Here is a 14,329-nt window from a genome sequence, read left to right as displayed (position 1 = left end):
TTCTGTTTAGTTTGCTTTAAGTCAATTTCACTCTGGTTTAACTGATTTTAACTTGGTTTAATCTGATTTAACTCTGTTTAATTTAGTTTAACTCTGGTTTAACTCAGTTTAATCTGGTTTAACTCAGTTTAATCTGGTTTAGCTGAGTTTGATCTGGTTTATTTCTGGGTTAACATGTGTTTAGATTTCCAGTTGTCTTATGATTTATCCTAGCCAATCCCAGAGCAGGGGGGCGGGGTTTCTCTGAAAGTTGGTGTAGGTCTCATTGGTTCTCAGACTGGGGTTGTGGTCAGTGTGAGCAGTGTGGGGGGCTCGTGGGTGGAGTGTGGTTTATTTTAAGATTCCTGCTGGAGAAGTTTCAGATTCATAACTGACCGACTGACCATCCACAATGCAGTGAGTAACTCTGAGCTCTGAGTTGTGTTTCTGTGTTCTGTTTACTTTGTTTGTGCTTTTGTGAATCTGAGCGGCTGAACTTTAAAATCTCCTCAACACACACACACACACACACACACACACACAGACTCACACTCAGACGCACTCACACACTGCTGTTAACTTCTGTTTTGTGTGCTTAAATAATATTAATTTATTTCTATCAATATTATTCTGATTAATAATACTAATGGAGCTATTTTTACTTTTCTCTCTGTTTAAGCCAATTAAAATGAAATGTAAATAGATACTAAATCCCTTGATCCTATTTTCATTACTGCATTTCAGAAAAGGAATTGAAATTAAGCACAAATTATTATTATTATTATTATTATTATTATTATTGGTAGTAGTAGTATGTCATACAATGAGATGTCATGGTTTAGATGATATTATAAACATTAATAAATGCATGTTTCTTAATTTGCAGTGGAGCTTAAACTTGGCATCAAGCCAAAATCCTCCTAAATGAGTCAGGAAATTAATGAAGGTAATAAGATACTCTTTAAAAACTCTTTGATTGTAATTACACAGTTAATAACTTAATACTGACTTAATAAATGATATTCTCAGTTCTGATCTGTATGAACAAGTTTGGGCCTTCGGACTTGGTATGGGTGGTAATAAAATATCCCCTCCCCTGCACACAGACAGTGCTGTGGTCAGGAAATGTGGGGGTCTGTAGTGAGATTAAAGAGATTCAGGGGTCTCTAGGACCCCAAACCAGTTCTGTTTTAATAGAGGCATGTTTATGTGTGTGTTTGTGCTTTTATCTACAGTTGAGATGGACGTTAAGGCCCCTCCTCCATCACCCCCGGCGGCCCCGTTAGAAAATGAGCCAAACCCCAGTGACCCCACAGTCACTCCTTTGCCAAAGCCCCGCCCAAAACCCCCTGGGCCGCACCCACCAGCTCCATCAATCCAGAAAACCACACCCACTTCTTCCACCTCTCCCTCCATTCGAACAGATCTGGGTGAGTTTAGCTTCAGCATTTAGAGTTTTATTTCAGTTTATATCGCTGGTATATTTTCTCTTATATCCAATCAGAATGTGTGGGTGGAGCTAACTGCTGTGAAACAAGTGTTCGCATCTCTGTTGTCCAAATTGAATTTACACTATGTGGCCAAAAGTATGGGGACACCCGACCATCACTCCTGTATGAGCTTGTTGGATGGCCAGGTCCAAAACAATGAGCATTAATTTGGAGCTGCCCCGCTTTGCAGCTATAACAGGCTTCACTCTTCTGGGAAACTGTCTACAGGATTTTGGAGAGTGTCTGTGTGCTCATTCAGTCAAAAGAGCATTTCTGAGGTCAGGCACTGATGCTGGACGAGAGGGCCTGGCTCACAGTCGATGTTCCAGTTCATCCCAAAGGTGTTCAGTGGGGTTGAGGTCAGGGCTCTGTGCAGGCCACTGGACACCAAACTGGTCAAATGTGTCTTTATAGAGCTGCTTTGTGCACTGGGGCCCAGTCATCTTGGAACAGGAAAGGCTCTTTCCCCAAACTGTTCATACAAAGCTGGAACTGTATAACTGTGTAAAATGTCTTTGTGCTGTTCATCATCACCACCCTTCACTGGAACACTGGAAAAATCAACCCCAGCTCATCATCCCTCCTCCACCTAACTTTATTGTTGGTACTGTGAATTTTAGTAGGTAGCATTTTCCTGACATTCGCCAAACCCAGATTCATCATCAGACTGACAGATAGTGAAGCTGTTTCCACTGCTCCAGAGTCCAGCGGCAACACTTTACGCCACTCCATCCAACTCTTGGCGTTGCGTATAGTGATCATACCCTTATGTGCAGCTGCTCAGCCATGGAAACCCATTTCATGAAGCTCGTAACACACAGTTATTGTGCTGGTGTTACTTCCAGTGACAGTTTAGAGCTTTGCAGTGAGTGATGATCAACCTTGATACACTTCAGCACTTGGCAGCCCTGCTCTGTTAGTTTGCATGGTCTACCGCTTTGTGGCTGAGATATTGTTGCTCCTAGATGCATCCTTTTCACAATAATAGCACTTACAGTTGACCAGGGCAGATCTAGCAGGGCAGAAATCTCAGCAACGAATTTGTGACCAAGTTGGCATCCTATGACAGCGGCATGTTTAAAGTTACTGAGCTCATCAATGCGACCCTCTACTGCCAGTGTTTACATACACAGATTGCGCTTCATTTTATTCACCTGTTCAAAGCGTGTGTCTGAAAAACGTCAGTAATTAGGAAATAAAAAATTAATTAGGAAAATAAAAATTCAGTAATTCAGTAATAAGCCTCTCTCAGACAGACTGGTCTGAATAGTTCAATATTTACTGATTAGTGTTCACAGACAGATACACAGCTAACTGTTTCTGAAACAGTGGCTCTGAATACTGTGTGAGGACAGATGAGTGGGGGTAAAAAGATCGGGCACTGCAACTTAGACTCCACCTGCTGACTTGGGTTTCCACCAACCTCGCTCTCCGTTACTCTCTCTCTCTCTCCTACAGCGTCCACACTAACACCCCCGACTCTGACCTCTGACCCCTCCAACCCTCCTCATCCCCCCAGTCTGGCGCCCCCTACTGGTCATGCGTCTCGTGGGCCGGTGCGCAGGAGTTTTGCGGCGGTGGCAAAGCAGGTGGTGCTGGAGGGCCGGTTGAGGAAAGAACAGGCCAAGGCCCAGGAGGAAGGTTAGACTTTAATCTCAGTTTCATTAATTTTATTTTATTTTAATTAAAATAGAAGTCTGAGGAGGAGGGTCACACATTTATTTTATTTTTATTTTATTTTGCGCTAGTTTGTGTTAGTCTGTCTGTCTGTCTGTCTGTCTGTCTGTCTGTCTGTCAGTCTAAGCTTTCGTTTTCACCGCAGCTGATATTATTGTGGGTTTTTGTGCGATTTGCTTCCTGTTTGTGATTTAGAGGATGAACCTGATGAAGATCTGACATTTGAGGAGCTGCTAGAGAAAGCTAATGGAGGAGATCCTAAAGCACAGAGCAATGTGAGCACGCACACACACACACACACACACCTACACACACACACACTCTAACACAGGGGACACTCAAACAGGACTTTTCATGAATTTTATTTAGTTACAGTGTGTCTCTAACTCAGAGCGTGGGTCAGTGATTTAGGCTGTGGGTCAGTGATTTAGGCTGTGGGTCAGTGATTTAGGCTGTGGGTCTGTGATTTAGGCTGTGGGTTTGTGATTTAGGCTGTGGGTCAGTGATTTAGGCAGTGGGTCAGTGATTTAGGCAGTGGGTCAGTGATTTAGGCTGTGGGTCAGTGATTTAGGCAGTGGGTCAGTGATTTAGGCTGTGGGTCAGTGATTTAGGCTGTGGGTCAGTGATTTAGGCAGTGGGTCAGTGAATTATGCTGTGGGTCAGTGAATTAGGTTGTGGGTCAATGATTTAGGCTGTGGGTTTGTGATTTAGGCTGTGGGTCAGTGATTTAGGCTGTGGGTCAGTGATTTAGGCTGTGGGTCTGTGATTTAGGCTGTGGGTCTGTGATTTAAACTGTGGGTCAGTGATTTAGGCTGTGGGTCAGTGATTTAGGCTGTGGGTCAGTGATTTAGACTTCTGGTCAGTGATGTAGGCTGTGAGGATGTGTGAGAATGTGTATGTGTGTGTGTGTGTGAGAGAGAGTGTGTGTGTGGTCTGACTGTATGATTCTATTTTGAGCTTTGTGGAAGACGAGCCTTCACACTCAATATAGCGCACAGTCTGTCTCAGTGCTGTATGTGTGTGTGTGAGTGTGTGAGTGTGTCTCTGTGTGTGTGTGTGTGTGTATGTATGTGTGTGTGTATGTATGTGTGTGTGTATGTATGTGTGTGTGTGTATCTGTATGTGTGTGTGTGTCTGTGTGTCTGTGTGTGTGTGTGTGTGTGTGTGTGTGTGTGTGTGTGTGTGTGTGTGTCTTTGTGTGTGTCTGTGTGTGTGTGTGCTGTAAGTCTCTCTGCTGCTGTTCTTTTTAATGATCTGGTGGCCTGAATGTCTTTAGCTGAAGACATGATGTGTGTTCAGCTCCTCAGTCAGACTGAGCTACGCTCGCATTAACATAGACATGTTCTAGATACGTTCTTCGGCCTCTGCGCTGTTGATGTTTTATGATGAGTCAATATTTGTTGTGCTGCTGTTTTGTGGTTTGCTAAGATCTGAGATTAGAAACCATAATTTGATCCTTCTTCTGGCTTAAAGCCTGGCCCAGCCTTCTGGCTATTAGCCAAAATTAACAATAGGGCTGATGGGTAATGTAGTCTTTGCTCATTTCAGAAGGATTACAAATGAGAATAAAGAAATAAATTCTGTTTGGAAAAAATAGATTTAGTCAGAAAAAGAAGGAAGATCAGTTTGAATGGAAGTCTAGGGAAAAACTGGATCTTTGAGATGAGACAGCATTTATGCCTTTTGTCAGAAGATGCATGGAGAAGATGTATGGGGGTCTGAGACCAGTCTGAAAGCTGGCATCATGCTTGCAAGGAATGTATATACTATGCCAGTTCAAGCTTGTTTTGTCAACATCACTGCGTATCCAGGCAGTGTTGGTCTACAAGAGCAAAGTCTGCAGCTTATCAGTCACAGATGCCTCCCAGCCCACTGAACCCTTCGCTTTGAGATCAAGCAAGCTCAGCTGACCAGTGAAGCCTGAGGTCCTTCTGCAGAAGAGATACTCAGTCCTGTCCAGAGTGCATACACACAAAGCCTCCAGGTTCGAAGGCATCCCTGAAAGTGTGGCTGCCACTTCCACAGACGTTTTCAACCTCTCCTTCGCACAATCCCAGGTGCTTCAAATGACAATAATCATAGCCATATCGAAGAAACCCAACATCACATGCTTCACTGCCCATAACCTAACTGCACTCACACCCATCCTTATGAAGTGCTTTGAAAGACTGGTCTTCACTCAAGTTAAGAACTGTGTGCCCAGAATTCTGGATCGACAGTTTGCCTACTACACAAAGAGATTCACTGGCAATGTGACCTACCTGGCTAAGCACACTGCACTGAACATATGACGGGCAAGAACATCTACATAAGAACGTTGTTCTTTGATTTCAACTCAGCATTTAAAACACTTGTTCCCTCTAGGCTGCTCTCCAAGCTCAAGACCCAAGGAATCAATCTGAAAGTTTGCAGTTGGATTCTGGATCTTCTCACCAGCAGGTCTCAGTCTGTTAGGATGGAAGGCCACACTTTACCCCCACCTTCACTTTCAGCACAGTCTGTCCACAAGGCTGTGTTTTATCAGTCATGCTGTACAACCCGTACAACGACGACTGCATTTGACTGTAACGTGGAGCGAGGAGGCGGACGCATATGCAGAGATAAGCGACTTTTGTTAAGGGCAAATCCAGGGTCATGGTCAGAACGGTCCAGGTTCAAATAGCCAAGACGAAGAGATCAGAGAACAGACATAATCAGAAACACAATGGAGAAACACGCCAAACAAATCCAACACATCAATCATGATCTAACAAAGACCAGCACTAAACTAAGGAAAACACAGGGCTTGAATACAGGAGGGCTAAGGAGGGAATACAGGAGGGTTTACAAGACACAGGTGGAAAATGGGTGGAAACAATCAAGGGCGGAGACAAGAAACAAGGGGCAGAACCTGGAGGAAACCAAACAAAGACCTTCCAAGTCTCTGGATCTGAATCCAATAGAACACCTTTGGGATGTGTAAGATCGTGAAAATGGAACAAATTGTCCGATGGCACCCATCACCCCAGTAAACCTGAGTGTGGACTCAGGTTCGCTCTTTCTCCCATCTCCCAAGACAATGAGTTCCCGCTTCTCTCTCCAAGTCTCAGATCTCTGTGCTTCTGCCTGAACTGAACTCTTAAGGTTTTAACAAAAGAATTTATAACAACCCTGCGTATCCGAAGTGACCTTCTTCACCCAGTCAGCTTTAGCCAGAGAGACAAGCACTCATTGTCAGGTCCTACAGAGATGAACGACCCAACTGCACACTCAGGAAATGTACATTGTAATACACATAAGAACATTGTAATACCTGATTTTTGTACTACCTAAAGCTAAAGATGAAGTGTAATCAATTGAGGTGAAAGGTGTGTGTGTGTGTGTGTGTGTGTGTGTGTTGGATGTGCAGACTTAATGGAGCCTAAAGTTGTATGGGACATCTTCCCGTTCCCTTGATAGAAACAGCCTTGAACATCGTAAAGAGCCTCCAGGCACATAAACCTCTAATCTAACTAATAACCCCCACCAGACAGACCCTCACCGTCATAAGCATTGAAATGTCGTCAATTGAAGTGATAGTTGCCCCTCTAATCTATGCTTGGGTAGGTTTTCACGTAGGTATGTGTGTGTGTGTGTGTGTCTGTGTGAATGAGTATGGGTGCATAGAGCCTGACTCTGATAGTTTCCCTCGAGCCAGACCTTGACCATCACACAGGTGAGCTCTAGGCACTAAAGAACATCTACACACTGGCATATATTTCTCATTCTTTTAAAATACCATTAAATAACCTGTAGTTGGAAAGGCAAGATCCCCCCAGAAAATATATAGTTATTGGTCAAGATCCCCAGATCACTTACAGATGTGGTAGAACAGGAGGTTTGCAGCACTAAAGCGCAGCTGAAAAAACTTCAGGAATTGCACGATACAACTGAAACAGACTCTCAAATTAATGTTTCCAACATCTTGTGGAATCCATGCCACAAAGAACTGAGGCTGTTTTGACAGCAGAGGTTGGCCCTACCCAGTATAAGGGTAATGCTCCTTTGTGGCCATGAAGGGATGAACATTCCAGCTATGACTGATTGGTGTTAATGTGCCCAAAGTATGCCAAGAAAACATTCCCCACATCATTACACTACCTCCACAAGCCTGGACTGCTGAGACAAGACCGGTTTGGTCCATGGATTCATGCTGTTGTTGCTACCATCTGGGTACTTCAGCAGAAATAGAGATTCGTCAGACCAGGCTACATCATTTCCAGTATCCATCTGTCCAGTTTTAGTGATCTTGTGCCCACTGGAGCCTCAACTTTCTGTTCTCGGCTGACAAAAGTGGAACCCTATGTGAGCTTCTGCTGTTGTAGCCCATCCACCTCAAGGTTGGATGTTTTGTGCACTCTGATGTTTTTCTGCTCACCACAATTGTAAAGAGTGCTTATCTGAGTCAGCATAGTCTGGGTCATTCTGTCCATTCTCCACTAACCTCTCTCCTCAACAGGTTTTTCTTTATGGATCCAGCAAATCAGCAGCTCTAGAAAGTCTCACACCAGCACGTCTGGCACCAGCAATCATGCCATGGTCCAAATCTCACTGAGATCACATTTTCCCCCGTTCAAATAGTTGAGATGAACGTTACCTGAAGCTCCCACCCATACCTGCATGATCCGCACTGCTGCTACATGATTGGCTGATTAGTGCTCGGTGGATGTGCATATTGTTTGTTAACCTAATGCTTGCATACTCATTATCTTGTCTTAGTGTTTATGCATCAGAGAAGCTGAGTGTTTGGTTATACTGTCCTTCCTTTATGTATGACAATAAAGTTAAATTGAATTTAATTGAATCCTAACATTGTTCTGGTGATATTCCCTGTTGAGTCCTTCAGAGGGCCATGTATCTTCTCTGACCTGTCTGTCTTTCTGTCTGTCTGTCTGTCTGTCTGTCTGTAGTTGGGTAAACATTATCTGAAGCTGGCTCTCGAGTCAGATGCCGATGTTAACAACCGCCAGGCTGTGGAGTGGCTGCTGCGGGCGGCAAAACAGGGTCGCAGAGATGCAGCTCGACTTCTCCAGCGCTGCTGGATTCAGAAGAAAGGTACACTTACTCACAAAATGTATTATTGTCAGTGCACATGTTCCCTTAATAAGCTTTGCTGCTTGTTCCTCCTTTTTGTTGGAACAATAACAATAATAATCAACTAACAATCAGTCAAGAGGTGGCACGGTGCGCAGTGGGTGGCGCAGTTGCCTCACAGCAAGAAGGGCTTAGGTTCGGTCCCCTGGCTGGGCGACTGGCATCCTTTCTGTGTGGAGTGCATGTTCTCCCTGTCTCTGCATTCGTTTCCTCCCACAGTCCAAAGACATGCAGTCAGGCTAAATTGTCTGTATGTCTGTCTGTCTGCCTTGCAATGGACTGGTGAGCTGTCCAAGATGTATCCAGCCTTCCACCCAATGACTGCTGGGATAAGCTCCTGTGACCCAGAAGGATAAGTGGCTTAGAAGATGTGTGTGTATGTGTGTTGCTGCAACATAGAGTGTTTAGCTGTTTTTATTCTTTCAACTTTATCAGAAAAGAGACTCTGAAATTTCTAAAAAAAAAAAAATCAAGGCCAACTTTCAGCTCTTGACTTTAACAGATATTAAATATATTTTGAATATCAAAATATGTATTTCAATGATTCAGTGGACCCTTGACCCTGCAGGTATAACTCCGGAGACTGAAGCAGAGGTGCGGAGGCTGTCAACAGAGAGCAAGTTTGAGCAGGCGGTCCGACGGGCAGCGATGATGATGTACTGGAAACTGAATCCGGACAAGAAGCAGAAAGTGACGATGTCTGAAATGCTGGAGAATGTTGGTCAGGTCAACGCTGGGCCAGGTTAACTCTCGGACACCTCTACACACATTATAGAGCACTTTTTAAATGAAACAGTAGAAGCCGTATCACCCACTACGCTTCCTGTAGTGTATTACAGTCTGTCAGAGCGACTGTGTGGATCATATGAACATTATAGAGCTTTTTAAATGAAACAGTAGAAGCCGTATCGCCCCCTACGCTTCCTGTAGTGTATTACAGTCTGTCAGAGCGACTGTGTGGATCATATGAACATTATAGAGCTTTTTAAATGAAACAGTAGAAGCCGTATCGCCCCCTACGCTTCCTGTAGTGTATTACAGTCTGTCAGAGCGACTGTGTGGATCATATGAACATTATAGAGCTTTTTAAATGAAACAGTAGAAGCCGTATCGCCCCCTACGCTTCCTGTAGTGTATTACAGTCTGTCAGAGTGACTGTGTGGATCATATGATCATTATAGAGCTTTTTAAATGAAACAGTAGAAGCCGTATCGCCCCCTACGCTTCCTGTAGTGTATTACAGTCTGTCAGAGCGACTGTGTGGATCATATGAACATTATATCATATGATAATATGATTTAGAGCTTTTACGTAAGACTTTACAACAAAGCAGCATTAAAAAGTCACTAAGCAAAACAGAATCAGGCAAAATCAGGCAAAGGTCTTAAGAACAAACGATTTTAGTCAGGAACTTCAGATGCTTTGGCCACAGTGTGTGCTGGTGGTTCTGCTGTATCACTGTATGATGTGAACACACAGGTGCTGTAAGCTGCGGAATGCCCAACGTCCAGATACAGAAGAAGATGCTGGAAAACATGGTAGCCAGTGAATGTAAGCAAGGATATGTGTGTGTTAATGAACAGTGAGACGTCTGTGAACTCACAGTGCTTGTTACGTCTCATGTACCCTGTAATCTGTTGCCCCTGCAAGTCTGCGGTTTGCTTAAGGATCCATAAAGGTTCTGTTTGTACATCTTTATGTACTTGACCACAGTAATGACTGTATGTCTGTCCGTCTGCAGCCTCTCAGTATGTAGACGCCGAGGGGTTTGTGGAAATGACTAAAAACTATGCTCAGGGCATCACCCCTTCCACCGCAGGGGCAAAAAACGGTTCAGTCCAAAACAGCCTGGAGAGCCGGCCTTCAGCTTCAGCACAACTGGACCAGGCAGGATCACCATGGCAACAACATCATGCACCTTTCATCAAACAATACCTGCTGTAACAACACCACACGCCACACCAACACTACACGCCACACCAACAGTACTCGCCACACCAACACTACACGCCACACCAACACTACACGCCACACCAACAGTACACGCCACACCAACACTACACGCCACACCAACAGTACTCGCCACACCAACACTACACGCCACACCAACAGTACTCGCCACACCAACACTACACGCCACACCAACACTACACGCCACACCAACAGTACTCGCCACACCAACAGTACACGCCACACCAACACTACACGCCACACCAACAGTACTCGCCACACCAACACTACACGCCACACCAACACTACACACCACACCAACACTACACGCCACACCAACAGTACTCGCCACACCAACACTACACGCCACACCAACAGTACACACCACACCAACACTACACACCACACCAACACTACATGCCACACCAACACTACACACCACACCAACACTACACACCACACCAACACTACACGCCACACCAACAGTACTCGCCACACCAACACTACACGCCACACCAACAGTACTCGCCACACCAACACTACACGCCACACCAACACTACACGCCACACCAACAGTACTCGCCACACCAACACTACACGCCACACCAACACTACACGCCACACCAACAGTACTCGCCACACCAACACTACACGCCACACCAACACTACACACCACACCAACACTACATGCCACACCAACACTACACACCACACCAACACTACACACCACACCAACACTACACGCCACACCAACAGTACTCGCCACACCAACACTACACGCCACACCAACACTACACGCCACACCAACAGTACTCGCCACACCAACAGTACACGCCACACCAACACTACACGCCACACCAACAGTACTCGCCACACCAACACTACACGCCACACCAACAGTACACGCCACACCAACAGTACTCGCCACACCAACAGTACACGCCACACCAACACTACACGTCACACCAACGCTACATGTCACACCAACGCTACACGCCACATAAACACCACACACCGTATTAGCACTACACTCCACACCAATGCTACATGCTGTACCAGCACAACATGTGATATGAAAACAATACGAAGCATCAACACTACACACCATACTAATGCTGGTGAGTAATGATTGTGAACAATGTTGCATGTTTGTAGGAGCAGAAGGGAGTGTCCCCCATCTCTCACAAGCGCATACTAAAGACCAGTTGGGGGATGAGGGGCACTGGGATGATGCTGGACACCAAACGCAGCGGCGCCATGAAGAGAGCCATAGACATCAAAGCCCACTTTCTGGTAAAACTTCCCTCACTTTGATCTTGATCTTGCATTAACAAGATCAAGTATGTGTTTCAAGTCTGGATCGTATCTGAATTTATTTACTGTTCTGCGTAAAAACACCAACACGTAAACAAAAGATTATTATTTTATTTCCATTGACTTTTTCCCTTTGGTATGATACAAATCAAAAAGCTTGGCTTGGATGCAAGAAATGTAATAATAAACAGGTGAAGCTTCAAACAGCCGCTTCTTGGTCTTTTTCAGGGTCTGCAGTACCCCCTGCACCTGATCCTGGAGATGAAGGAGCATTTGGTGGACTGGGCGTCTCGTGCGGGTGTTCAGTGGCTCAGCACCATCATCCCCACTCAGCACGTTAACGCTCTGATCTTCTTCTTCATCATCTCCAACCTGAGTGTTGACCTGTTTGCCTTCATCATCCCGTTGCTTGTCTTCTACCTGGCCTTCATCTCCATGGGCATCTGCACCCTCAGAGTGTTCCGCAGCAGTAAAGGCTGGGAGAACTTCAGTGCACTGACCGCTTTGCTGACCCGCTTCGAGCCCGGGCTGGACGTGGAGCAGGCCGAGACGCACTTCGGCTGGAATAATCTGGAGCAGTATGTGTACTTCCTGGTGTCTGTGTGCTTTGTGATCTTCAGCTTTCCCGTGGCGGATAAGCGCTGGATCCCCTGCTCCGAGCTGTCCACGGTGGCCATATTCTTCACGGCTCTGAGCTACGTGTCCCTCAGCCCATCTGCAGCAGCATATGCACGCAGGGCGCTAGTCATTGAGGTGGCTTCCTCGCTCTGTGCACTGACCACTCGCTTGCCCTCAGAAATGGCCCTGAAGGTCTTGGGCCAAACCTTCTCTGTGGTGCCGTTGGGAGAGAGCGTGGTGCTAACGCTCAGCCTGCCGTGTCTGCTCTATGTCTACCTGTTCTACCTGTTCTTCAGGTCAGCACACTCTGCAATCCTGTCCTGTATATCGTAGTGTTTTCCTGCTCTAACACACCTTGTGCAACAGCTCATTAATCATCTAGAATCCACAGTGGCCTCTGCTGGCCACCATGCATCTGATTAAATAATGAGTATTGTTGAGTATTTTGTGGTTATTCTTTATTTCATTTTCTTTACACTGCATATATTTATGTCTGTAATTCTGTTTGTATCCCTCCAGAATGGCATGCATGCGCGGCTTCAAGGGTACCTACTGCTTCCTGGTGCCGTACCTGGTGTGCTTCATGTGGTGGGAGTTCTCTGTGGTTCTGCTGCAGAATTCCACCCCTATCGGCCTCATCCGCACCTGCGTCGCCTACTTTCTACTCCTGTTCGCCCTGCCTGTTTTGGCCCTGGGCCTGGCCGTCATGCTGCTGATCCAGATGGCAAAGTGGTTCCTCGAGCTGGAGCTCACCAAGATGCTGGTGACTCTGGCGGTTTGCGCTGTTCCCGTCATGCTGAGACTCTGGACGCGATTCAGCCTGTCCATCCTCACAATTCTGCACTCCATCACCCACCGTGGCCCCGTGAAGCTCATCCTACTGTGCCTCACCACTTTGGTGCTGCTGTGCGCCACATACGTCTACAACACTGAGGGGATGAAGGTGTACAACTCCACTCTCACCTGGCAGGAGTACGGGACGCTCTGTGGGCCACCGGCGTGGACCAGACAGGGTATGGCTCAGACCCAGCTCTTCTGCAGCCACCTGGAAGGCCATCGGGTCACCTGGACCGGAAAGTTCCGCCACGTCCGTGTGGCAGAGACAGAAAACGGAGCTCAGTCAGTCATTAACCTGCTGCCAGTGTTTATGGGAGACTGGCTGAGGTGTCTCTATGGAGAGGTGTATCCCAGCTGCGAGCCAAAGAACACTAGCACACCTGTGCAGAACACCAGCACTTATGTGCAGGACCCCATAGCTGTAAATGCCTCGGTTCTCCTCCTGCAGCAGGAAGAGGAATGGCTCTGCCACATCAAATCTGTAGCCAGACACCAGTGCCACGTCAAACGCTTCGATAGTTACCGCTTTGAAGTGACCATTGGCCGGCTGGTGAATGGGGTCACAGAAAAGGATGACCCCGCCGGTGACATCATCCTTTCTGCAAGCCATGAGTTTAAGCAGGTCCTCCTGAACCTGGAACCTGGCAGCATGGTGGAGTTCTGCATAAAGCTGGAGGGGAAACTGGGGGCTAAGCTGCCCGTGTTTGAGCTGAAGGCCATCCACTGCCTAGCCTGCAAATCCTCACTGCTGCCGGAGGGACGGCAGGTCAAAATTGAACGCAACTGGAGGAAGAGTGCTCAGGGAGCCATGAAATTCGCCTTTGACTTCTTCTTCTCCCCTTTCCTCTCAGCCAGGATCAGTGTGTGATGGACAGAGGGACAGCGATGGAGGGAGATGTATAGAGAGGTGGAGAGAGACGAGCAGAGTTGTTTCTAAATGTTTGAGATCACTGAGCACTATCGTATTTGGAGTTCTGACTGGTGGAGAGAAAAAACAATGGACAAATAAACCTCCAAAGTAGGTGCTGGAGACAAAACAGTCCATCTGTTGTTCATTTTGGAATAGATCTTCATCACACACTAAGTTCAGCAGAAGCTAACTGTCAGGAACCCTGATGAAGGTTATGGGCTCTTCAAGTTTTCAGATTGCGTTTTAAAATTTATGGCCCATCTCAGTGCTGAAATCACCGTTTTGTGCTAGCATTATTAGCAACGTTGGCTTATTCACAGGTGTGGGCATCCAAAGCAAAAAGCCCCCCAGTTAAGAGGCAAAAAGGTTGCTGCTTTTTGATATAGTTCATCCGGACGGCCTCATTCAAAGGAGGACTGAAAGCCCAATACACAGATTTCTG

General features: G+C 46.2%; 1 protein-coding gene across 2 annotated transcripts; it reads left to right on the top strand.

Annotated features, from left to right (window-relative positions):
• Nucleotides 1-331: 331 nt before the first annotated feature.
• Nucleotides 332-14,019, top strand: wfs1a (Wolfram syndrome 1a (wolframin)). Of its 2 annotated transcripts, none has more exons than XM_017685584.1 (11): nucleotides 332-396; nucleotides 1,215-1,409; nucleotides 2,928-3,110; nucleotides 3,342-3,421; nucleotides 8,075-8,219; nucleotides 8,827-9,000; nucleotides 9,738-9,809; nucleotides 10,000-10,145; nucleotides 11,364-11,501; nucleotides 11,751-12,436; nucleotides 12,660-14,019. In XM_017685584.1, the coding sequence occupies exons 2-11, from the start codon at nucleotides 1,220-1,222 to the stop codon at nucleotides 13,843-13,845; spliced, it is 3,000 nt and encodes a 999-aa protein (XP_017541073.1). In that variant the 5' UTR covers nucleotides 332-396; nucleotides 1,215-1,219; the 3' UTR covers nucleotides 13,846-14,019. The 2 variants fall into 2 exon arrangements, with proteins under 2 accessions (XP_017541073.1, XP_017541075.2); XM_017685586.2 differs by lacking the exon at nucleotides 332-396 and adding an exon at nucleotides 835-925.
• The last annotated feature ends 310 nt before the right edge of the window (nucleotides 14,020-14,329 follow it).

This window comes from Pygocentrus nattereri, chromosome 22 (assembly GCF_015220715.1).
Source record: "Pygocentrus nattereri isolate fPygNat1 chromosome 22, fPygNat1.pri, whole genome shotgun sequence".
Taxonomy (NCBI): Eukaryota; Metazoa; Chordata; class Actinopteri; order Characiformes; family Serrasalmidae; genus Pygocentrus; species Pygocentrus nattereri.
Note: the sequence above shows the minus strand (reverse complement) of the source record. Positions and strands in the feature narration are given on the sequence as shown.